The sequence below is a fragment of the Vigna unguiculata genome, chromosome 2 (assembly GCF_037176805.1).
Source record: "Vigna unguiculata cultivar grain cowpea cultivar isolate G323 ecotype 2 chromosome 2, ASM3717680v1, whole genome shotgun sequence".
Lineage (NCBI taxonomy): Eukaryota > Viridiplantae > Streptophyta > Magnoliopsida > Fabales > Fabaceae > Vigna > Vigna unguiculata.
Genome location: NC_140793.1, coordinates 16,050,818 through 16,078,515, shown reverse-complemented (window position 1 = coordinate 16,078,515; position 27,698 = coordinate 16,050,818). Strand labels below are relative to the sequence as shown.

At 27.9% G+C, this 27,698-nt stretch overlaps 2 protein-coding genes across 3 annotated transcripts; both read left to right on the top strand.

The window, feature by feature from the left end:
* Positions 1–705: 705 nt before the first annotated feature.
* Positions 706–2,358, top strand: LOC114174295 (serine/threonine-protein phosphatase PP1-like). Its single transcript, XM_028059112.2, has 2 exons — positions 706–1,144; positions 1,215–2,358. Exons 1-2 carry the CDS (start codon positions 976–978, stop codon positions 1,946–1,948), a joined length of 903 nt encoding a protein of 300 aa, XP_027914913.1. The 5' UTR covers positions 706–975; the 3' UTR covers positions 1,949–2,358.
* A 13,451-nt stretch (positions 2,359–15,809) lies between these two features.
* FMA (basic helix-loop-helix (bHLH) DNA-binding superfamily protein) lies at positions 15,810–18,924 on the top strand. 2 transcript variants are annotated; one of them, XM_028057529.2, is made up of 5 exons: positions 15,810–15,966; positions 17,052–17,181; positions 17,329–18,075; positions 18,158–18,583; positions 18,681–18,924. In XM_028057529.2, exons 2-5 carry the CDS (start codon positions 17,158–17,160, stop codon positions 18,768–18,770), a joined length of 1,287 nt encoding a protein of 428 aa, XP_027913330.2. In that variant the 5' UTR covers positions 15,810–15,966; positions 17,052–17,157; the 3' UTR covers positions 18,771–18,924. The 2 variants fall into 2 exon arrangements, with proteins under 2 accessions (XP_027913330.2, XP_085525759.1); XM_085669633.1 differs by lacking the exons at positions 15,810–15,966; positions 17,052–17,181 and having other exon boundaries at positions 17,189–18,075.
* The last annotated feature ends 8,774 nt before the right edge of the window (positions 18,925–27,698 follow it).

Genomic DNA, 27,698 nt, shown 5'->3' with positions numbered 1-27,698 from the left:
AGAAAAAAGGTTATATATTATTCTTCACTTGTTTTTCTCTTTAAATACGCTAGCACCATAATTTTTATTAAATAAAAACTATATAATCATGTTACACTTTACGTATTTTGAGAATAAACCCAAATTTTAAAAAATTCTCACCCAAAAGCTACCCTGAAAATTATTTACAACATAAATTTTTTCTCCGGCACATTCCTCAACTTCAATGTTGAAATCCTTTGCATTTGTTTGCGTCTGTCCGGTCGGAAATAGGTTTTCCGCAGCCAAAGATCTTTCGACTTCAACTTCAAAGCCTTCGGACAAGCTATAAAACAAATGGGAGAGTAACAAATCAAAGGATGTTCCCCATATCTATCCTTAACAAAGCTTCCAATGGTGAAGAAGAAACCGTGGCAAACGTACTCTTCATGCTTCTTTCAATATCAGTTGTCTATACTATGTATCTATCTCGATTGCAGGTTTAAGAATAAACAAATATCATCATATATACAATCATATTTCAAATAATATATTGCAATATTATATATAATACAAAAAAAAAAAAAAACCTTGTTGAGAAAATAATATATATATATATGGTTAGAAAAAGAATATATTTGGAGCATACGCTAAAGAAATAGGTAGGACATTAATAATATTTTTGCGTTGGTATACCAACTAACTAACTAAATAAGCCTATAAAACAAACTGATCCCCGGTTTCTAATTTTAGCGAGTGGGTGGATGCCTGGTCTCCATTCCATCAGGTCCTAAGCTTCTGAGCCATAGAAATGAGTCAAATTGATAAAAGAAAAATGTGCTTCCCGAGACCCCAAATATATCTTCCTCAAAATTGGTTTGTTTTGGGAATATTTGTTTGCTGAAGATGAGTCGGAGGGCGTGAAAAAAGATATTAATTTTTGGCATTCATGAGTTTGAGCTTAGGAAGAGAAATCTTACAATAGAATAGAATAGAAGAGAAGAGAATCGGAGGGTAATGGAAGGATTGGATGGTTTGATAGAGAGGCTTTTGGAAGTAAGGAAGAACAGGGGGAAACGGATTCAACTGGTGGAGTCAGAAATTCGGAACCTTTGCAGCACCGCTAAAGATCTGTTCCTAAGCCAGCCGAACCTTCTGGAATTGGAGGCTCCCATAAACGTGTGTGGTGAGTTAATAATAATTCATTCATGCATTCATGTTCATATCATTCACAAACTCATTGATTGTTTCTTCAGGGGACATACACGGGCAGTATCCAGACCTGTTGCGACTGTTCGAGTACGGTGGTTTTCCGCCGGATTCCAATTATCTATTCCTGGGAGACTACGTGGACAGAGGAAAGCAGAGCGTGGAGACCATATGTCTGCTCCTGGCCTACAAGATCAAATTCCCAGAGAACTTCTTCCTTCTCCGAGGAAACCACGAGTGTGCCTCCATTAACAGAATCTACGGCTTCTACGACGAGTGCAAGCGCAGATTCAGCGTTCGTCTCTGGAAGATATTCACAGACTGCTTCAACTGTCTCCCCGTCGCCGCAGTCATCGACGACAAGATCCTCTGCATGCACGGCGGCCTTTCCCCGGACATGGACAGCCTCGACCAAATCAAAGCCATAGAAAGGCCTGTGGACGTCCCCGACCAGGGTCTCTTGTGTGACCTCCTCTGGGCCGATCCTGACTCCGACATCCGAGGCTGGGGCGAGAACGACAGGGGCGTCTCTTACACCTTCGGCCCCGACAAGGTTGCCGAGTTCTTGAAAAAACACGATCTCGACCTCATTTGCAGGGCCCACCAGGTGGTCGAAGACGGCTACCAATTCTTCGCCGACAGGCAGCTCGTCACCATCTTCTCAGCCCCCAACTATTGCGGCGAGTTCAACAACGCCGGCGCCCTCATGTGCGTCGACGAAACTTTACTCTGTTCCTTTCAGATCATCAAACCCTTGGGCTTGCGAGGAAAATTCACATGACAACACAACTTCATTATCCCACCACACTTTCTCTACCCATTCATCGCTTCAAACAACCCACACACCAATTTTTTATTTTTCACCCTTCAAAACACTGTATATATCCCTCTATCTAGGCACCACATCACCCATCTCTCCCTTATATATCGCGCTTTCGTTCTCTTATCCACGCAACTTTATTAGGATTAGTGCTTTTACGTTGAAGTAATCCTCTTCGAGTAATCTGTACCAGTAGTGGTAGATAGTAGTATCGTTTCATTTTCTTATTTATGGACTTCTATATATCCTTTTCTGAAACTTGTATAGAAGATTTTCTATTAACAGTGCACTTTCCACTGCTTTAGGTGCACTCTACTTCTTGTATATCATCTGCATGACTCCCATTACTAAGCTATTTTCTTTCAAACTTATTTTCTTTATTTGTATTTGGGGGCTTTTGGATAAATGAACGATCAAATAATACCATTGCAGTGCTTTTATATACTGTCAATCCCAATCCTTTCTTTTCACTTCAACCCGATACCTTTATCATAATAATATATGTCAATAGATATTAAATCCGAAAAGGAGAATGAGTTTTTCACTTGACAAAATTTTCTATAAATATAATTAAAATAGATTAATTTTTTTTTTTAATTAAAATAAAATAATAAAGAAGTACTTTTTTTTTACTTAAATAAGTAATTTATCAAACTTTTGTTAAGAAAAACTTGTTAAAATATCGGAAAAAATTACAAACAAAATTTCTTTAAGAGTTTTGTCACAATGATGGAGAAGCTTATCAAGATGCAACTCAAAATTCATAAAAGAACATCTCTCTCCCAAATAACCCTTTTCCTCTTTATCATATAAATTTGTTGTATGGAGTACCTAATATTTAAGAATTTAATTACAAATTAAGTAAAGATAACACAAGCTGCATATGTTGATTCTGTTTCTAACTGAATTACCTGCGTGGCTTTTGAAAGGAATGTAGGGATTTTTCACGTTTTGGAGAGAAGAGGAAGGATAAATGGTACAGTTTTACATGAGAGAAGACACTAGAATAACTCTTTACCTGATCAGAAAATTCTATCCTTTACCCGAACTTTACTGTTCTTAATATGGCAAAAAAATGGAAATTCTGCTATCTTCAGGTTAGCAGCTCTATGAAAACAATAAAATAAAAACTTAAATTAAAACAGTAATCAATAACATGCACACAACCTTTGTTTTAAATAACAAAACCTTCTGGTTATCTAACAAGTCAAATTTGCAGATGTTATATCCAATAATAATATCAGGCCCAGTTCCTCGATGAAATTCTGTGAGAAAAAGAACACTTTCAATCAAAATATAAGGGTGTAATAGAGTAAGGGTTATAATTCATTCAACAGTTAGTTACATGATATCAAATTCGCTCATGATATACAAGTTTAAGAAACAAAGGATATGTAATAACATTGATCATTGACGCAAGGTAACTGAATATGCAAGAAAGTAAAATCCAAACATGATGTTGGGCTATACAAAATATATTCAGCACATGTTTGTCAAAAGCATCCAAAGTGTTCACATCTTTATATACAAATATATATAATCTAGCCATCACAAAGGAGCCGAACGTATCAAATGCGAAAATTCAATTATAGCAGAAATAGGCACTTCGTCCAACAAGCTTACAAAAAATAAATAAAGAAGCGAGTGTACAAGTTTGTAAAACTTTACAAAGTATCTCTTCAAAGCTAAAAACTAATCTAATTGTCCTCCAAATCATGATCTCATTTCCTATGCTTCATGGAGCATCAAAAGCTTCCAAGAAATTTGTTCTTCGGTGCTTTTGGCCCTTTACTTGTCATGCAGAAATTTTAATGCCTCATAATGCAATCTGGTTTTAGATTCTTTTTGATTACTTGTTTCATCTTTTGTTCTCTTAATCCTCCCTGAAGCTCCCTAGTAGTATTAATTTTAACTATAAAAGATAAATTCAAATGACTAGTTTAGATGACTGTATAGCTTGAAAATGGTTAGAGTATTAGTTGAAGTGATTGCAATACCAGCAGTTACTGGAAGCATCTTACGTAAGCTTTGAATATTTACAATAGCACGTGTTTAATCATTGTATATAATTTTTTTACTGTATGTCCCATCGGCCCATCGGCAACGCACAGTCCTCCGGTCCATCCTCCGGTCCATCAAACAAGACTGGGAGGGTTTGCCTGTAAAACAGGATTATCGGTCGAACGACCCCACAGATGAACTATAAAGTACCATCAGTCGATCGGCCACACAAATCAATCACGCTACCCTAAAAGGGACCCTCGGTCGATCGGTCCCACAGACGAACCACGCGTTACCATGTAAGGGACCATCGGTCGATCGGTCCCACAGACGATTCACGCGTTACCTCGTAAAGGACTATCGGTCGATCAGTCCCATAGACAAACCACGCGTGATTCGTAAAGGATCATCGGTTGATCGGTCCCCAGGTCGATCATGCATCAGCCCATGGAGATCCATCGGTCGATCAGTCTCATAGGTGATTCGCGTAGTGCCTTACGTATGGTCATCAGTCGATCGACCATATAGATTAATTATTCACTTAAGGTTATTAAACTCAGAAGATAACCAGCCTAGTCAAGCGGTCATCGGTCGATCGGCCAAACGAGGCCAGCTAGCTGGATTAATTAACATTAAACAAGTCAGTAATTTTCATTAAAGGATCATTGGGTCGTGATTAAGGAACCCTAATCACAGGCCCACACCGGAAACTATAATTAGGGCCCAAAGTAGGTTGTTGAGCATCTTTAATTCGCATTTATTACTGTAGTTATACCTATACACTGATCGGTCCATCAACTGACTTAAGCATCAGAGCCTTTTAGACAGGTACCTCGATCGTCTGTTCAACCGATCGAGCGAGGAGGAAGATTTCTTGGTGAGAAAGCTATCGCAGGTTGTGAAGAGAGGAGACTTAGAGAAGAAAGAAGTAAAATTGAAGTGGTTCTTAATAGGCGTTTGGTCCCTACATCCGAAACAAATTTCATTATTGTGATCTTATGTGATGAAAATTAAACACATATCGGTTGTTTTTGCCGATGTTATGGAAATTTTTGGATCTAGCCTTTTATTGTGAATAATTTTTTGTTTCGGTTAATCAATTAAGCATAGCGTTATTGTGAAAGACAAAATTTCTTGGTAAAAATATGTCTAGTTCTAGCAATTCATCTATAATTCCATTGTTTAAAGGTGATAACTAACTACACATTCGGCCAAGAACATGAAACTATTTGTATTGATGTTAACCATTCTTAGAATGTTGTATCTAAAGTCATTAATTGATAAACTAAATGGTTATGTTGACAGTGAGTGAAAAACAAGTATTTAGCAAAGAGCGAGTTTAGGAAGAGGATGTCGCCAATCTTGATCTTTGATAAAACTCTGTCGCTGATGGTGCCTTCTTCAAATATACTGTCACCAATGCATTAAAAGACCTCTTTTTCTTATATTATAAGATATTGAGAATTTTAAACAAGAATATATATAATTTGTGTTTAAGGATAAAAATATATTATTATGTAACTAAAATTTTAACTTTTTAAAAATAATTAAATTTATTAAACTTTTTTAATACTTCTATTTTGACAATTAATTTTATTTAGATGACTTTATATAATGATTGTTAATCAAATTTAATTATTATTTTTTTATGATTTTAAAGTTTTTAACTTCTCAATTTAAATAATTGTTAAGTTTAAATTTACTTTTTTACTATTTTTGCTGCATGTAATTTTTACAAAACACTACATAATGAAATATTATAATTTTTTAATTTGAAGTATATAAAAATTAAAAACCCATATTCTTGATTCTTTTTTTTCGTTTTCCTTATCAACGTTTAAATATATGTTTTTTTTTTCTTGACTAAACATATGTTTCGGTTCTCCTTCTTCATTTTCTCTTTTTTTTTTCCGGTGTTCCTCTTTCAAATCAAATACCTCCACTCAGTCCCTCAATCGTAATGGAATATTTTACTTTTATTGTTTCTCCTACAAACTTTTGCATAGTTTCATCTTCTCTGATCTATTGTTACGTGTTCCCTTGATGTTTCACCACCTGCATTCTTTATCATGTCCTGTCACCATTATTATACTACAAAAAAAATTGAAATTAGCGACGGAATTTTACCGACGGATATACTTCTGTCGGTAAATTTGAATTACCGACCGATTTTACCGATGGATTCTCAAATTTTAATTATCGACGGAAAAATTCGTTGGTAAAAAAAATTTCATTTACCGACAGAAAAATCTGTCGGTAAAATCCGTCAATAATTCAAATTTTTTTTACCGACAAAATTACCGACGGATTTTTCCGTCGGTAAAAGAAGCGGGAAATTTCCCGCCCAAATTTGAATTACCGACGGAAAAATCCGTCGATAAAAGAAGCGGGAAATTTCTTGCTCAAATTTGAATTACCGACGGATTTTTCCGTCGATAAATTCATCGATACTTACATAACTCAAAATCTGTCGGTAAAATCCGTCGATAATTTATTTTTTTTATCGACGAAATTACCAACGGATTTATCCGTCGATAAAAGAAGCGGGAATTTTCCCGCCCAAATCTGACCTTATAAGAAGACGAGGAGAAGGAGAAAAGAAGAAAAAGAAGGAGAAGAAGAAGAAGAAGAAGAAGAAGAAGAGAAGAAGGAGAAGAAGAAGAAAAAGAAGGAGAAAGAGAAGAAGAAGGAGAAGAAAAGAAGGAGAAGAAGAAGAAGAGAGGAAGAAGGAGAAGAAGAAGAGGAAGAAGGAGAAGATGAAGGAGAAGAAGGAGAAGAAGAAGAAGAAAGAGGAAGAAGAAGACGACGGCGGCAGCGGCGACGACGGCATCGGCGAGGCGGCGGCGACGGTGGCGGCTACGATGGTGGCAGTGGCGACGGCGATGGTGACGGCGACGACGACGGCGACGGGGACGGCGACCACCAAAAAAAAACGAAAAAAAAATTGAAAGAGGGAGGAGGAAGAAGATGAATAGTGTAACAAATTTATCGACGGATTTTTGATAATTACCGACGGATATTTCGGCCTGTAATTAACGACGGATTTGTCCGTCGGTAATTACCGACAGATTTACCGATGGATTTTTTTGTCGATAATTATCGCAAATTTATCGACGGATTTATCCGTCGGTAATTACCGACGGAACATGATTTCCGTCGGTAAAATTTTACAGACAAGCATTTTATTGACGAATTTTTGACCGTCGATGATCCGTCGGTAATGTTGATTTAGCGATGGATTTTGGCCATTACCGACGGATTTTGACCGTCGGTAATAATGGTTTTTCTTGTAGTGTTACTGTCATAGACACCACCATCGGAGAAGATCGTGAATAAGGTTGAAGAAGAAAACCATTATTGCGGAGGAAGTAGATGAAGAAAGTATAACAGAGACTGTTGCTAGCGACACCAACGATGTCTCCAATCGTGGGTGCAAGAGGCGATCAATAATGCCTCGTCGGATGCAAGAGATTGGCATCAGAGATGGAAAATAAAGAAGATGCTCTCCCTTAAACAATAAAAGATATCTAAAAAAAAGTTTTCAAAATTAAAGAAAAAAAACAAATCAAATCAACGTTCGAAGAACTTTCTTCTTTATTAAGAACATTGAATCCTATATTTTTCATCATGAATAGAAATACGGAGGACAAATGTAAATTTTTGTCAGATTCTAAAGGAAATTTTTTAAATAATTTCCTATAGCAATGTAATTTATTTTCCATAGTAAATTGAATTTGTTATGGTCAAAAGGTAAAGTACCCCTAAACCGAAGACAAAAGAAGGAAATACTTTAACCCTAGCTAATGACTTGCTTAGATCAAAAATATTTCGTCATTTGACTGTGGGAGTGACATTTTTATTTATAGTTTAAGTGGGTACAATTTTTGTAGATTTACCTAATCAAATATCCTCACATTATCTAATCAAAAGATAATCAGTAAATAATAACAATAATATTTCCTAATCTAGTTTATATTCACCAAATATGAATAAGATTTTCCATCAAGATTCCCTCCGTTCTCGAATATTCTTCCATTTATAGCGGTTCTTGACTTTTTACAGAGGCGTCGATCCTAAGAAGACATCCTCGCACATCTTGAATCACCATTTAGCATTCTACATGGGTGTCGGTCCTACAAAATTTGTTGCGAAATGTGTTTTATACAAAATATTTTGTAAAAAAATTAACAACAATTTCCTACAAATTTTTTTTCATAACAAAATTTATAAGTATTTCCTACGAAAAAAAATTTAAAACGAAATTGACAAGAAATATGAGTTTTTTTAGTAGTGAGAGGTGTGACATCATTGCACATCTTGAATCACCATCTAGCATTCTGCAGGGGTGTCGATCCTAGGGAGACATTCTCGGATAATAGTTTTTTGCCAACCTCAAAAACTAACAACCTCCTTGGTCAAGGAAGGTACATAAATATTTAGGAGTTAGGTCAATCCTTGTTAACCTTAAAAAAATTTAAAAACATTTTTTATTTCTTTTAAATAGTCTTTTTTTCTTATTTTCAGGAAAAATAAACATTTAAGAGTATCACATTTCTTCGAACAGATATTATAGGATGTTAATACCTTTCTTACACTCTCAAATCCTAAATCTGATTTTGTAGATCACACACTTATCTTTATACTTAATTTAAACGAGTAGTTGCTTTGGACTTTGAAAATGAAACAAATTCTTTAGCTATTTAATGCAAGTGCTTTGAATTTAGTTCATTATCTTTTTGTTTTATCTTTGAAGCTCACAATATTTTCTTTTGCATTCAAGAGCTTCATTGCATTAGCTCTATCCTTGGACTAACCCGAGTTAATCCTTATACTACATTAGTAAAGGGGTTAACACTATTTTGTTTGAGACAGTTTAAGCGACAAATTTATCCCCCAATGAAGAAGATGCATGCAGATGAAGAAAATAAGTGTGAGGAAGGAAATGGTTGTGGAGGAAAAAGACCGAGTGTGAGGACATTTATACAAAAAGTGATGAGATCGTCGTCACGGAGATTCGTCGAAATGACGATTCAATCGGTGGAAAACATTCGTGAAGCTCCAAATCATCGATCTATCGGTGAAGATTAATGAATCTCGCAGCGGAAGACTTAGAAACTCTCTCTTGTTGAAATGGATGAACCTCTCAAAATCTCACTACTTTGTAAACTCTAAGGAGGCGAATACCTCTAAGAGATGAACTAGACGAAAAATGGGCAATAATAACCACTATCATATATTCATTAAGCTTACATTATAGTGGTGGCTATGCCTCTTCACAAAGATAGAGGCAAGTACATAAAATATGAACCAAAAAAACATGGTTGTCTCGATGACCCTAACTAAGGAAGGGATACTCGTGAGGGAAGGAAACCTTAGCATAGGGTGGAAAATTTGGGCTGATACGTTTCAGGCCCAATCGTAGAAGCTAGTAGGTGTGTTGGAAGCACCAAAATGTTACTAACGTTAGAGGAGTCGGGCGACAGCAATTAGATGGCCCAAAATGGGATGCACGTTGGATGAAGTGTTGGAGACGTTGATGCTAAACGCGTAGGCTAAAGAAGAAGGGGGGCTTCTCGCTGCACCCACAAGGTTTCTCCTATACCCCCAAAAAAGACCTTTTTGACCCTATTTAAGTTTTATCTGCCTGGGTGGTTGAAAGCATTGAAATCTAAATTTATTGCATCACCGGTTGTGTTCTTTTTATCTTTGGAAACGTTGCACCCCCAAAACATTTCGTCGTTTTGTTGGCTCTGTTTTCTTCTCTCTGTTTCTTCCACAATATTTTCTGCTCTGTGAAATGTGGTACATGTGGTGGTCCCTATCTCTGTTTCAAGGTCCACCAGTGGTCCCTGCACGTGCTGCACCAAGCTGTCAAGCTATCATACGTGATTGAAGTTGTTTGTCACCTTTCTCACCAGTAGTAGTGCTCTTTCATGACCTCTCAGCTCTTCTCAGTCTTCTCTTCCAGGTATTCATTCCATTTTAATCATAGATTGTTGGAATGTTGTTTGTTTGTTTGTTTCCATTTATATATCTGCTATTTTAGTTTGTGACCATTGCGAATGTTGCATCCAATTCAGAAAAATGTGAAACGGATGTCCACATCCGCTTCGTTTATTTTTTTGGTTATTTTTGTGAAAAAGATGTCGAGATCCGTTTCGTTAAATTGTGAAACAGATGTCGACTTCCGTTTCTATAATTTTTTTTGTTATTTTTGTGAAACGGATGTCGACATCCGTTTCTATAATTTTTTTGGTTATTTTTTTGAAATGGATATTGAGATCCATTTCGTTAAATTATGAAACGGATGTCGACATCCATTTTAATAATTTTGTTGATTATTTTGGTGAAATAGATGTCGAGATCCGTTTCATTAAATTGTGAAACGGATGTCGACATCCGTTTTTATAATTTTTTTGGTTATTTTTGTGAAACGAATGTTGAGATCCATTTCGTTAAATTGTGAAACGGATGTCAACGTCCAGCACCACGACCTGTCTTTGGTTCTTGATGACCCTGCACGCCATAACCCTGTTGTTTATAATCCTCTAGATCCTCAAAAACCCAAATGGATTTGGACATCCGCAATTAAAATTTGTGAAGCGGATGTCGACATCCACAAAGGGAATTTTTGGGGATGCAGCATTGCAGGGGTAGGGGGTACATAGGATTTTACTATTTTTTCTCTTTCTTCATTACCTTTTTTACTGTGGCCAAAGTTGGAAATATATAAAGTTTTGGGGGTATAGGAGAAAGGGTTGGGGGTGCAGGGAGAAGCCCCCAGTAGAAGATGTGTAGCCCCCAGTAGAAGATGTGTAGCCCCCAGAAGATGTGTTGCTTCTCATCCAAAGCAAAAATGTGGGTTTATGCGCAATAATAAGGCCCAATGATAGATGCGCTAAGCTGGTTGCAACGTTGTTGGCTTGCAACTAATTGCTTTGAGGGGGGGGGAGGGGGGCTTCTCCCTACACTTCCAAAGAGTTCTACTGCACCCCCAAAGATTAATTGTGCGGTCCATTTTACCCCTCTGACTTACCTCTGTCTTAAGTAGGTAAAAATAATTAAAATAGTTATTGCGTTAGGTGAACTGAGAGTTGAGAGTTGTATTTGGTTCTTATGCTGCACCCCTCCCCCTCGAAATCCGGATTTAGAAATTCGGTTCAACAATTAAACGGATTTAGAAATCTGGTTCAAAGATTAAATGGATTTCGACATCCGATTTTCCAGAAAACGGATTTGGACAGAAAGGATACACCGACTTTCGACATCCGGTTGTGTCCAAAAACGAATTTAGAAATCCGCTTCACAAATTAAACGGATTTCTACATCCGGTTTTCATGAAAACAGATTTTTTCAATTGTTAAATTTTTAAGTTGTTTATATTTTTAGTGATTCATTATATATTTATTTAATGTATATTTTTTTTCAAACTTTTAAAAATTAAATATTTTGTTAAATCTTTAATTCTTCATTTTAAATTTGTTTTTAATACAAATCAGCTTCCAGGATGATAAGCACGCATTTCATTTTACACAAATAAAAATCGAAATCCGATTTTTCTTTTGCTTTATTATTTTTTGAATTGTTTTTTAATTTTGAAATGCTTTTTAATTATTTCAAATATTTTGTTAACTGTACTGTGTCAGGTTTAGGTATAATATTTTATTTATTTAACGTATTTGTTTTATATTTTTATTTTTAATTTTATTAATTGGTTGAAAATTTAATTTCTTTTTAATTTAATGTTAAATAATTTTTTAATATAAAAATAACATAAAATTAAAAATAATAATAAATAAAATATATATATATATAACTTAAAAATAAACAAATAAAAACTCATTCATCAAATACATAAAACTTTAAAAAAGTGTAGAAAATAATTAATACAAAAAATTGCAAATTACAAAAATTATAAAACAATAAAGTAATAAAAAAAATAACAAATTAAAAAAAATACATAAAAACTCAAGTTCAGAATTAAAAAATAATAAATATTAATAAAATATATTCTAAAAACAATTAAACAGCAACTTAATAATATTAATCAAATTGAAATTAAATTTTATATATAAAATACACAAAAAAATTAAAGTAACAGAATTGGAATGTAGATATACAAATATCAACGTTAAATAAAAAAATTTGTTTACCAACCGGGCCTCCATCGCCGGTATATAACTTTATTTAATATAATTATATATAATATAAATAATCTACAATTAAATAATTAATATATAAATATAACAAAATTAAAATTAAATCTTATAAATAAAAAGATTAAAAGCTAACAAATAATAAATAAGTAAAAATAACTTTAAAATAATTAAATATAATTAATCTAAAAATTATGAAGACAAATATTTTAAATAAAAATTTATCATTATTAATTAAAAAATAACAAAGTAAAAATAACTATAAAATATATAATTAAAAAAATTATGAAAAATAAAATTAAAAATAAAGTAATAAAATGAATAAAAAAATAACAAATTAAAACAAAAATAATAAAAATAAATACATAAAAACTCAAATTAAGAATTAAAAATAATAAATATTAATAAAATATATTCTAAAAACAATTAAACAGTAACTTAATAATATTAATCAAATTGAAATTAAATTTTTTATGTAAAATAAATAAAAAAATTAAACTAACGGAATGTTAGTATACAAATATCAATTTTAAATAAAAAAAATAGTTTACCAACCTGACTTTCATTGCCAATATATAATTTTATTTAATATAGAATTTAAAATTAAATAATTAATATATAAATATAAAAACATTGAAATTAAATCTTATAAAAAAATCAAATAGATAAATAAAAACGTTAAAACAAAAATTAAAATTAAATCTTATAAATAAAAAGATTAAAAGCTAACAAATAATAAATAAGTAAAAATAACTTTAAAATAATTAAATATAATTAATCTAAACATTATGAAGACAAATATTTTAAATAAAAATTTATCATTATTAATTAAAAAATAACAAAGTAAAAATAACTATAAAATATATAATTAAAAATATTATGAAAAATAAAATTAAAAATAAAGTAATAAAATGAATAAAAAAATAACAAATTAAAACAAAAATAATAAAAATAATAAAAATAAATACATAAAAACTCAAATTAAGAATTAAAAATAAATAAATATTAATAAAATATATTCTAAAAACAATTAAACAGTAACTTAATAATATTAATCAAATTGAAATTAAATTTTTTATGTAAAATAAATAAAAAAATTAAACTAACGGAATGTTGGTATACAAATATCAATTTTAAATAAAAAAAATAGTTTACCAACCTGACTTTCATTGCCAATATATAATTTTATTTAATATAGAATTTAAAATTAAATAATTAATATATAAATATAAAAACATTGAAATTAAATCTTATAAAAAAATCAAATAGATAAATAAAAACGTTAAAACTAACAAATAATATATAAGTAAAAATAACTCGAAAATAATTAAATATAATTAATCTAGATATTATAAAGAAAATTATTTTAAATAAAAATTTATCATTATTAATTAAAAATTAACAAAGTAAAAATAACTATAAAATTTAAAATAATAAAATTTTATTTAATGTACTTATATAAAATATAAATAATCTAAAATTAAATAATTAATACATAAATTATAAAATAATTGAAATTAAATCTTATAAACAAATCAAATAAAAAAATAACAAAATTGAAATCATCAACCAGACTACCAATGTCGGTTATAAAAAAAGAAGCTAATTTTGAATTTCATAATTGAGCTTCGAATGCTAGTAGACAATTCAACCGGGCTTCGAATGTTGGTAGACAAAGAAAATGAGATTTGAATTCCGTTAAATCATTTTACCGGATTTCAAATGACGGTTCATAATTCCAAATCTGTTCACCGGATTTCTCAAAGCAGAGGAAGAGAATCTTTTTTATTTTTAACTTTTAGAACTTTGAAATTTTTGGAGATGCAGTAGAACTCTTTGGAAGTGTAGGGAGAAACCCCTTGCTTTGGTCGACATTGGGTCTCGGTCCAAACACCTTCAGTAAATTTAACGATAGATTGAGCTGCACGAGGCCCAAAGCCATAATAAGTTGCATGTATGTACGACTGTTAAAGGAATTTCTTTTTACACTTCCAAGATTTCTTCTTCATCTCCAAGATTTTTTTAAAACCCAAAATTAACTTTTGACCATTTGAGAAAAAAATACACATATCACAATCCCAAATTTACTTCCGAATGTCGACTTCATGTAAAGATGTTTCCAAAAGTCAACATCCAGTGAAAAATTTTGACTTCCTAATGTAAAAAAATATATATATACGGGAACTTTTGGAAATATATATATATATATATATATATATATATATATATATATATATATATATATATATATATATATATCGTTTTTATTTTTTTAAATTTAAAGTTTATTTTTTTAATTATTTTTAATTTTTACTTTTATTAATTTTTAACAAATTATATTAAAGTAAATGTTGAATTTAAAAATATAAAAATATACACAATAAAAAAATAAAGAAAAATAATTAAAATAAAAAATTGAAATTTTACAAAGAATTAAGAAAATTCAAATAAAATAAAAAATAATATATATTAATATAATTAAAAAATAATTTAAAATAAAATAATAGAACTTTAAATTAAAAAAAAGAATATATATATATATATATATATATATATTAAATTTTGCTTTTTTAATTATTTTTTATTTTTATTTTTATTAAATTTGTAAGAAATTATATTAAAATAAATTTTAATTTAAAATTATAAAAAGTATATAATAAAAGAAATTATGAAAATACAATTTAAATTAAATAATTAAATTTTAAATAGAATTAAAAAAATCAAATAAAATAGAAAGTGAAAAATAAATAAAATTAAAATAATAAAACTTTAAATTAAAAAAATAAAAATTATACATTTTGAAATTCGAGTATATATATTTATTTATTGGTTATGAAAATACATGGATTAATTTTATGGAGAACAACAAATTGATTTAAAGGTTACTTTGTGTAATAGTCAATAAGTCATGAACATTTTGTATTTATTAAATTTAATAGTTTAGAATTATTGAATTTCACATATTACAAGCACATTTTTTCTATTATGTGGACTAACTATAGTTATTAAATATTGATAAAATTAAAATATTAAAAAAATTATAAAACGAAAAAAAAAATCATGCTATAAATGAATTGAATAAACCAAATTGAAGCTTCATTTTTACTTAAATAATTAAATTTTGTTTACGAAAGTTGAAGCCAAGCTTTAAAAACTCGTATGAACTCTTACTTGCAAAGACTCTACTCATGTTAAAAAAACTAAACTGGAATGCCTGTCTATTTTGGAGAAAATATCCATGTGACGACCACGTGAGTCATACACCACCACATCCTCAAAATCCAAACCACAAAAGAAAAAAAAGGGCGATGATATATATACAAACTCCATATTTTTTATTCTACACCAACAAAAAAATAAATAATATTATTGAAAGGTGCATATCTATAAGAAAAAAAGAAAAAAGAAGAATAGTATTCCCTCTAAATCCCGAAGCTTAATGTGAGTGGTTGAAAGATTGAAAGTTGAAAGCGTAGATATAAAAAAGTGTAGAAGTTCATAGTTACCTCATGAAGGAAGGCGGCAAAGTAAAACAGAGCGTTGGTGGCTTGTGACAAACATTAATAAAAGGTGGTGAATGTGTGAGGTGCAAATTAATCTGGCTTAGGCTCTCTCTCTGTCCTTTTCTGTGACCTTCAAGAAGTCAAACCCACCCCAGCGCCCCCACACTTGTTATATATCAACAAAAAATCACCTTCTTCAATAACAACATTTCGTTTTTCCATCGTCCTCTTCTGCTGGTCTACTCCTGGGCCACACTCCACATCTCTTTCTCAACCCCACTTCACTTTCTCCCTTCTCTGCATCCCTCACCCTAATCAGGTTCCCTATCTCACATTTTTATGTCTTTCATTTGCTTAATTATTCTTCAATTGCATCAAATCAACTCTAATATATGTTACTTATTGTACTTGTTTATGTTACATGCTAAATTCAAATTATCTTGGGAGATATCTCTGTTTATCTTGTTATTGCCAAAAGTGGATTTATTTTTCAATCACATAATTTATTTCTTAGTTTTTTTTTTTCACCTTTTCTATAATTTTACTTGATATATTTTAGTTTCTTAAGTTTGAATCAAGTGTGTTTGATGTCTTGTATACTTAAATTTTTTAGACTTGTAATTTAAAAAAAAAATGATTTAGTCTTTTATTAATGAAACAAATTATTTTACAAAGTAATGTAAATAATTATGGTCAGAGATTTTGAGCACATAATGATCACATATAATCCTGATCTCAATGCAAATTGTTTTATAAACAAAGTGGTAAGCTATGATTCTTATCTTATAGGTCATTTACATAGTAAATATAGTTTTCTATTTTATTATGATCGATCATACACAAATATCACATTTTTTATTCTACATATTTATTCAACACCAATAAAAGAGTATTTTTATTTTAAAATATAAAATAAATTGAGATAAATCAAGTAGAAAGTTAAAATATTAGTATTTTAAAAGGTATATCTTTATAATTTTCCTTTTATTATTAAGCATCTTATTACATGTTTGACAATATATAGAGGATAGGTAAAGTACAGCTAGATTTTATTTTTTGCAACTTGTATGATTATTAAAATCAATTTTAACTTCAAAAGAAAAATAATAAACTTATTCCATTGAAATATATTTAAGTATTAGAAAATCATCTCCTTGTTTTAATTTATATTTATGTTACGAAATATTTACATGAAAACAGTAACAAAAAGAAGAGAAAGGATCAAGGTTGTTTGAAAATTGGAAGTAGATAAAAGAAATGGTGACAATTTGAAAATTAAAATAGAAAGAGAAAATAAAATGAAGAAGCAAAAACATATAGATCGAAATATGATAATATTGATTTTTTTTAACAAAATACATATATCTTATGATACTTAATTAGTCGACATGCCAAATGATGCAGGTGGAGGGCCCTGGAGAAACTTCGTTGTGGGGTTTTGTCTTAACATGAAGTAAGGTCAATTAGGGTTTCTCTCGATTAAAGTCATCTTCTTTATAAGCTAATAAGAATGGAGAAAGATCACAACTATTCGGTACAGACATACATATATTTATAGATCTTCCGTGGCTCTTTTATGTTTTTGTCTCCATTAAAGCTTTTCATGTCAGATCTTTTCACCCTCTCTTATCATCACAATATGTTGTTTTGCTCCAATTTTGCTGAATCTCCATCACTGCAGGCACCGATATCCATGCCTCCAAGCTTCAACACACTTGACTACTCTCTAGATCACGACCAACACCACCTTTATCCACCAAATCAGCATCAACACCAGCTCATGAAGTTCCAAGCTTCTGGTGATGAAAACAACAGTGGATCAATGGTGGATTACATGCCTCAAACACCACCACCACCACCACCACCACACGGTTTTTACGGTGGTTCCAGCACCGGCACAATATCCTATGATAAATTGAGTTTTGCAGACGTGATGCAGTTTGCGGATTTTGGACCTAAGTTGGCTTTGAATCAAACAAAAAGCTGTGACGAATCTGGGTTAGATCCGGTTTACTTTCTCAAGTTTCCAGTGTTAAACGACAAGATGGAGGAAGAGCAGAACCTGATGGTGAATGAGGACCCTGATGGTGAAGCGGAAAATCACGATGAGAGGTTCAACTTGGTGGATATGGAGGAGAAGTCGAGGGTTGGTGAAGAGGGAATGATGATGAGAGAAGATGAAGAGACTCGGCTTTCTGATGACAACAATTCCGTGCAGATTCGGTTTCTGGGTCAGGAAGAGACTCAGAAGAGTGCAGGAGTGCAGGAAAACAAGAACAAGAGGAAGAGACCAAGAACTGTGAAGACAAGTGAAGAAGTTGAGAGCCAACGCATGACCCACATAGCAGTAGAAAGGAATCGTAGGAAGCAAATGAATGAGCATCTTCGTGTGCTTAGATCACTCATGCCCGGTTCATATGTTCAAAGGGTACTAAACGATCAATTGAAATCATAATCCATTCCATTAAAATCATGCACTCTTGAAACTAAAAAAGTTTTTTGTTGTGTAGGGTGATCAAGCTTCTATAATTGGGGGAGCCATAGAGTTTGTGAGGGAATTGGAGCAACTTCTTCAGTGTTTGGAGTCACAAAAGAGGAGGAGGCTACTGGGAGAAGCTCAAGCAAGACAAGTTGGGGAACCCTCGATTGGACAGCAACAACCTCCTTTTTTTCCACCTTTGACAATTCCGAACGAACAGATGAAGCTGGTGGAGTTGGAGAGTGGACTTCGTGAAGAAACAGCAGAGAGCAAGTCATGTTTGGCTGATGTTGAAGTGAAGCTTCTAGGATTTGATGCCATGATCAAAATCCTATCAAGGAGGAGGCCAGGACAGTTGATCAAAACCATTGCTGCACTTGAAGATCTGCAACTAATAATCCTTCACACCAACATCACCACCATTGAACAAACAGTTCTTTATTCATTCAATGTCAAGGTACACATGGATCCCCTTATGTTTACTTTAAGATCTATGAATTAGTTTAAGATCCTTGTGTTAACTTGATTCGACTAATGTCTGTCTGTGTATGTAGGTGGCTAGTGATTCAAGGTTCACCGCAGAAGATATAGCCAGTTCGGTGCAGCAGATATTCAATTTTATCCATGCAAACACTACCATGTGATAACAATTATATGTCGTTATTATAGATGTTGTGTGCTAGTGTAGGTGCTGTGTTTGTACAAGAATAACTACTGATTCCTATACTTACATTCATTTTACACCACACCTTTTCATCATATGTTGTTTCGATTTATTATATATTGTCTTTATCGGAAGGATGACTGAACAAGATGATTTATATGAGCGGTAACAATAACATGGCTTTTCTATCATTTTCTCTCTCTCTCTCTCTCAAAAGTAACACAATGTACAGAGATGTTTTAACCTTTTTTTTTTTTTTTCATTTCTTCTCTAATTTCTTTAAACCAGTTTCACTCGTCACTACCTTTTTTTCCTCTTTTTTTTTTTTTATTTCCACTATTTTTTTCCATTTCAAAAAGATACGAAATAATACCCTTTTTTCAAGATTAATGCGGCAAATGATACTTTGGAGCTGTAATAAATTTTATATATATATATATATATATATATATATATATATATATATATATTATAATTACTCTTCTTACATATTTTAAAATTACAACAATTTAAATCTCATAACTTCTATATGCAGGACAATAAAATAATAATAATAAATATATAAACTACCCATTCACTTTACTGTCACTATGTATGTAATATAGTTATGTATCTTTATTTTTTTTTTCACAAATCTTAATCTATATTATTTTTGTTCAAATAATAAATTACACTTATTTATACACATTTTATTTAAGTAAATTATAAAAATCAATATAAATATAAGATTTTTATATGATATATTAAAAATTTCAATAGACAATCTTTTATATATATATATATATATATATATATATATATATATATATATATATATATATATATATATATATATATATATATATATATATATATATATATATATATATATATATATATATATATATACTGAGAAGTAAAACATAAAAAGGCGAAAAAGTATGAGTTAGGATGTGAGAGTGAGTCTCTCCTGTTTACAGTGAGCCACAAATCATATAATTCCATTAAACTCCCTCCGGTTTATGTTATTTATTTATTTATTTATTATGATACAATAAAGGTGTTCATCTATTTTAACAAATTTTATTTTATAAAAATAATATAAAGTTATATAATTTGAGAAACAATTCGTCCATCTAATAAAAAATTATAATAAAAACAAATGATAAATAGTTATTGGTGATGACTAATATTAACACGTTGTCAGCCAAATTTCAATTCGTTTAACATGCAAATTAAATACGTCAGATTCAAGTTAATCCATATTAAAGAAAAATTGTATTTTTTTCTAGTCCAATAAATTGAAACTACACTAAATTAAATTGGATCATATATTTGAACTCATCTTAACACAACTAATCGATCTTAATGAAAAAGTTAATTAATTTAATAATATTAATAAACTTGCGTTGCAGAAGTGTAAGTGCCCCATCCATTGCATACTTAAACTTTTAATATCACATAGAGCTTAATGTTCTTTTAGTTTACTAAAATTAATGAATTTTTATTTTGTTTATTAAGCAAACTTTCTTTTTCATTTTTATAAATCTTTAATCATTAATTTTAGTCCTTAAAAGTATGTGAAGTTTAGTTCTTGATAAAATATATATTTTTCCTTTTTTTTTCATTTTTTTTTTCAAATTTCAAGTCATCTTTAGTTCCCAATACTTATTTTAATATAGATAAGTCATACATCTTTTGCAGATATTGCGTTTTTTTTTATATCATATTTAATATTATATCACAACACTAATATATTTTATTATATAACTATTGCTATATAATAGTAAGGGACAAATTATTGACTTTAAATTTTAGACGCACTTCAAAACTTTATAGAATCAAAATCGAAATTCACCTTCCTCATAAAAGTTAAAAACAAATTTAAGTAACATACAAAATCAACGAGAAAAGATATGCTTTTATGTTTTTAATGTAGGGTTGACGTACGTGTGATATTTTTAAAGAATTACAATATTTAATTAACAAAAATTTTACCATACTCTTTACTGTGCATTTAGTTATCTCCCTCCCTCACATTTACTCTTACTGTTTCTATTTTTTTTTTAATTTTTTTTCTCTTTTAATATACAATAATATTTCTTAGAAGCTTAGTTTAAGTTAACTGCATTGTTGTTTTCATGGTATGACAGAAATTGATGTATGGACAAGAGAAATGTCTTGGATAGCATTGTTAGGTGAATTAGATTAGATAGATATTGTAATATGCATAGAGAGATTATGAGATGTGGTTTAGGATTGGTGGTGGCAATTGGTTGACTTATCTAATTTGCATGAAGTCAGACACAGTAGGAAGTGAAGAGTAGTGGCAGAAAGTGTTGGAGACAAAATCTTCAATCTAGTGTTTCTTTATGAGATTCAGAACATAGCTTGCAAGTACATGACTCTGAGGAGCAAAGTCAACGTGTCCCGTAACTTCCCTTTTCTTCATCTTTTGACCTGTCAGAAGAAGTAAGACCATGTTGGAAGTATTAGGCTGGATTCAGATATTGCCACCCTTGTAGGGTCTCCCTACTGTTAAATCTGAATCTGTGCATGTTTTGTGGCTTATGACATATGAGAGGGTTACTATAAATTTCAGAGGTAGGTTATAACTTATATAAGGTAAGGTGCTGCTAAATTAATTTTTTCGATTAAATATATTTTTACTAGTTCAACTTTAACGCAAAATTGAAACTTGTCTATATTGAAAATTTTGATATATTTTGATCTTCAAACTTTAAAAATAAGATATAATCATTTTAACTAATTGTATTAAATTTTTTTGACATATCAAATACGTTTTATGGTAGTATTTGTATTATTTATACCATTTAACACATCTATGTTTCAATGATGGTTAGAAACACATATAACACGTCAAAAGAATTAGACGTAATTGAATTGAGAGAATTATATTCATTCTCTTTTAAAGTTTAAGTACCAAAATATTTCGAATAGAATGAATTTCAATTTTGTGTCAAAATTCAATAACTAAAAGCATGGTTAACTCTAAATTTTAATCTATCTAGATTTACAATTTTAATCAAAATATTCATATTAGTAGCACCAGTGGCGGATCTTCAACCAATATTTTGGGGTGTCAAAATTTTGGTTATCATCCAAAAATGTCAAGTTGGTCCTCTGGTATTTTTTAGTCTCAATTTGATCCCGATTTTTAAAAATGGATGCAATTTGGTTCTTTTCGTCAAATTTCTTGAAATGGAGCTATGATTTTTTATCAAAATTGATACTATGGTTATATCAATTATACCAATAAATAAAAAGCAAACCATCCTTATTCACAACTTCAATTTTGATGAAGAAGCAATGATTCGATTCAAGAAATTTAACAAGAAATGACCAAATTACATTATTTTTCAAAAAATGAGACTAAATTAATACTAAAATACACCAAAAAATCAACTTGATATTTTTGAATAAAAATAGAAACGAAAAGAGTAATTCCAATTTTTTTTATATAAACTAGTAAAAACGTTATATTTACTTTTTTTATGATAACAAAAAAATAAAAATATTATTATTATTATAATTATAAAATTAAATATAAATAATTTTTATAGTTTTATAATAATTAATTTTCATTTCTAATGATTAAGTTTTAAAAAAATCAAATAAAAAATGGTTAAATTAAACAAATGATCACTTAAATAATAATATTAATAAAATAATTATTTTTATTTTAAAAAATATTTAAAAGATAAAATTGAAAAATAATTATGAAAAAAAAAATTATATATAAATATAAATGTATAAATATTTTTTAGAATATCAAATATATAAAATATATTAAAAGTATAAAAATTTTAAAAAATATATATTTAAAATTATATAAATTTTAAGAAAAATGGGTGGCCATGGCCCTATGTCACTGTTATGGTCTGTCGCTGAGTAACACGTATCAATCTAAAATGCCATTTTTCAAAGAAATATTTTGTAGAATATTTATAGATATAATTCAATGGAATGTTTATTCTATAATAAAAAATACTTAACTATAAGTTATATATAGATATAATTCATATGGAATGTTTATTCTATAATAAAAAAATAATAATGTCAACATTAATCATGATTCAACTGTTGTTTTCACTACCATATAGGTTTTTCGAGGACTAGAAAAGGTTTTTGAAAACAATTTCCAAATCATTATTAATGTAGATATCGTTGTACCGAATTAGTACAATGATCGGTAAAATTCACCGTTAGAAGTAAATTAACGATAGTTTTGACTTCAACTGTCATTGTAATTTAACGACAACTATCTTATAAAAATTTAAAAAAACAAAATTCATGGTTGCACAATTAATAACAATTATGGATTAGACGTCGTTGTTTGTTGGAATATGACCACAGTTAAAGGTAAAAATTGTCATCTATCGTTTGTTTACTTTTTTTCTTTTCTTTTATAAAACGACATTTTAAGTATCATGACACACCACATAGTTTTACTTAGACAGATAGGTACAAGCGGTAACAGGTTTTTCATATTGTAAATAAATTAAAGAATGCAAATGTATAAATGTTTATAAAACATACTTATGCAAAAAAAAAAAAAAAAAAAAAAAAAAAAAAAAAAAAACTCACAAAAAATTGGGATTTAAGTTTGTCCAATAGTAGAAAATTTAAACAATGTTAAAAAAAACAAAAGTTCTATCCAACCTAATAGCAGAAAGGCTTCAATCTTGGTTAGTCCCCGTTTTTTCTCAAATATTTTAGTTAGGTCATCAGATTTTTTTTTAATTTCAATTTAATTCTAATTTTTAAAAATACTTATAATTTAGTTATTTTTGTTAGTACACTACTAACAACGTTAATCAATATGTTATGTGTCAACTCCATTTTTTCTTTTTATTTTATTTTATTATTCATTTATTTTGTTGTTTTTTTAAATTGTCATGTATTAAACCAGGGATCCTGCCATGTGGTAGAGATTATGTTACTATTGGAGTAAGTGGATCTTTTTACAAAAATAGATCATTTTGATTAATCTATTACATATTAAGAAAAGAAAATACTATCAAAATTATTACATTATCAATTTTCTTATATTGTATTTGTAATATTTTTATTTTTATTATTTGTAATTATTAATAATATTATTATTATAAATATTATTAGTAGTAATAGTAGTAAAATTATATGCAATATTAGTATTATTACAATAATAATAAATAACATTATTATTTGTAATATTTTTATAAGTATTATTAACTGTAATTATTAATAATATTATTATTATAAATGTTATTTGTAGTGATAGTAGTAAAATTATTATATTATTATTGTTATAATAATAATAATAATAAGTGATATTATTATTTATAATATTTTATAAGTATTATTATTTGTAATTATTAATAATATTATTATAAATATTATTTGTAGTGATTGTAGTAAAATTATAAGCAATATTAGTATTATTACAATAATAATAATTAATAATATATAATAGTTATTATTTATAATTATTAATTAAATTATTAATTAAATATTATTTGTAGTGATAGTAGTAAATTATTAATAATTATTATATTATTATTATTATAATTACTATCATATCTAATTTAAAAACTTGACATTTTAAAAGGTTTTATTAATATTATTTTTATTATTCATCATTTTTAAATTTATTATTATTATTATTACAAATATAATTTTTATTATTATTATCATTAATATTAAAAACAATAATTATTTTATTTTTGTATTATTATTAATTATAACTATAATTATTATTATCAACTCTAACTATAATTATAATTATAATTATTATTAATTTTAATTATTTATTATCATTATTATTATCAAATATAATTATTATGATCATTATTACTATCAATTAAAAGTATTATTATTATTATTATTAACTATAATTATTTTTATTATTATATTACTATTATTATTACTAACGAGAATTATAATTATTATAATAATAATAATAATTATTATTATTATTATTATTATAATAGTTATTATTATTATTTTTCAATTACTTGTCATTTTTTATTTTTTTTATTTATCTTTACATTTGAACAATTATTTTAATTCAAAAAATAGTTACTAAAATTAGTAAAATAATAAAACTTAAAAATAATTTTTTATTGTAACTAATTATTTAAATTTAAAATATAATAATAAAGAGGATAAAATTGAAAAAACAAAAAAGAACACCAAAGATGTTTATCTCTTTATATATGTAGTTGTATTATTATTATTATTATTATTATTATTATTATTGTTATTATTATTATTATTATTATTATTATTATTATTATTATTATTATTATTATCATGGTCATATTATTATAGAGGTATTATTATTATCATTATTATTTTTATTATTATTATAGTTAAATACACATTTTACTTTTGTTTACTAAGAGATCATATCTCAATTACTTGCACTTTTTATTTGTTTTGTTGTTCATTTTATCTTTATATATGTGTAATTATTTGAATGAAAAAAATATTTACTAAATTAAAATTAGTAAAATGATAAAACTTACAAATAATTTTTATTATGAAGAATTATTTAAATTTAAAAAATAATAATTAAGAGGATAAAATTGTAAAAACAAAAGAGGACACAAAAAATGTTTATCTCTTTGTATATGTAGTTGTTGTATTATTATTATTATTATTATTATTATTATTACTATTATTATTTTTATTACTATTATTATTATTATTTTTTTTATCACTACACGATATTATATTATTATTATTATTATTCTTATTATTATTATTATTATAGTTAGACACACATTTTACTTTTATTTATTATGGAATTATATCTCAACCACTTACATTTTTTATTTGTTTTGTTGTTCATTTTATCTCTATATATGTGTAATAATTTGAATTAAAAAATAGTTATTAAAATTAGTAATATGATAAAACTGACAAATATTTTTTTTATTATGAAGAATTATTTTAATTTAACAAATAATAATTAAGAAGATAAAATTATAAAAAAAAAGACACAAAAAATGTTTATCTCTTTATATATATATATATATATATATATATATATATATATATATATATATATATATATTGTATTGTTATTATTATTACTATTATTATTATTTTATCACTACGAGATATTATTATAATGGTATTATTATTATTATTATTATATTTATACACATATCTTATTTATATTCGTTACAAGATCATATTTCAATTACTTGTCATTTTTATTTGTTTTGTTATTGATGTATATCTTTATATATAGTATATATTATTATCGTTAACATTAGCCTTAGTATTAGCATTGATATTAATATTTTTGGCATAAATATTATTATTATTATTATCATTAGTTTGTTATTATTGGTAAAATTATTATTTTTATTATTATTATTACTATTCATATTCCTGTTATTAATATAATTTTTGTAATTATAAAAAATGTTATTAATACTAAATACTTTTGCTAAATAAAATTTTAATCTCTTAAAAACTTATAATTTATATTTTTATTATTAGTACTCTTGATGGTTAAATAAATATAATAATAATTATATTAATATTCTAAAAAGATTTGAAATAAACAAAAAAGCTATGTGTACACGCACATGTCAAAGACTATTATAATTATTTCGTAAAATCAATTAATTGCACCATATTGTAATATTAATTTTATTTATTATATTTAAAATTGAAATTATTATCATATCACTTAAATTTACTATTTCATTACTTGAATAATAACATACTTTTCATGATTTTTCATTACATAATATTTTCACTACTTTATTATTTTAATATACAAAATAAAAAATAATACAACTCGTACGTATGCACGGGTCTCTGTACTAGTTTTATAAAAAGGCTTAAATAATGACTTGATCTTAGTTTTCGTTCGGTTTTTTCAATTTGATCCTACTTTTTATTTTGTTTTCAATTTGGTCATAATATTCGTCAATTTTATTCAATTTGGTATTTTTCACTAACACCGTTAAAATAGTTAACGAATTGTGAATAGTAACTACCACATGTCATTTTTATGATCTTTTTATTTTTTTATTTTTTTTATTTTTTATTTTTTAAATATTATTTTTTATTTCAAAAAAATTCCACGTGTCAAACTCATATAATGCCATGTGTCATTTTGTGATTTTTTAATTTTTTTAAATTATTTTATTTAAAAAAAATTCCACGTGTCAAGCCAATATCATGCCACGTGTCAGGGTATATTTTTTATATTCAATTTGGTCCTAATATTCGTAAATTTTTTTTCAATTTGGTCCTAATTTTTTTTAATTTAATTTAGAGTTAGAGTTGGTTTAAAATTAAAACGAAAAATTTTAAAGTAGGCAATAACACCATTAATTTAAAATTTTAAGAGGTTAAAAATACTTAAATTAATGGTGTTATTTCCTACTTTTAATTTTTTTAAGAGGCGATTTTAAACCAACTCTAACTCGAAATTAGAAATATTTAATAAAAATATGAATTTTAATAAAAATATCCATATAACATTTATATACAAATTAAATTTTGTTTCAAGTTTGAGAGGAACAAAAAAAGTTAAATTTAAAAAAAAAATATTAGGACCAAATTGAAAAAAATAATGAATATTAGGACCAAATTGAATATAAAAAACTAACCTTGACATGTGACATAATATTAGCTTGAAACGTGATTTTTTTAGAATTAAAACAATTAAAAATTAAAAATTAAAAAGAATTAAAAAAATCACAAAATGACACATGACATGATATGAGCTTGACACGTGGAGATTTTTTTTAAATAAAAAAATTAAAAATTAAAAGAATTACAAGATGACACGTGGCAGTTACTCTTCACAATCTGTTAATTATTTTAACAGTGTTAGCAAAAAGGACCAAATTGAGAAAAAAAAAAGTAGGACCAAATTGAAAAAACCGAACGAAAACTA

Excerpts from the sequence above, each read along its gene's own strand:
- FMA (XM_085669633.1), top strand. The coding sequence starts at position 17,224 with ATGTTTTTGTCTCCATTAAAGCTTTTCATGTCAGATCTTTTCACCCTC. Across the intron at positions 18,076-18,157 it reads CCGGTTCATATGTTCAAAGG|GGTGATCAAGCTTCTATAAT; the intron begins GTACTAAACGAT and ends TTTGTTGTGTAG. Across the intron at positions 18,584-18,680 it reads TTTATTCATTCAATGTCAAG|GTGGCTAGTGATTCAAGGTT; the intron begins GTACACATGGAT and ends CTGTGTATGTAG.
- LOC114174295 (XM_028059112.2), top strand. The coding sequence starts at position 976 with ATGGAAGGATTGGATGGTTTGATAGAGAGGCTTTTGGAAGTAAGGAAG. Across the intron at positions 1,145-1,214 it reads GGCTCCCATAAACGTGTGTG|GGGACATACACGGGCAGTAT; the intron begins GTGAGTTAATAA and ends TTGTTTCTTCAG.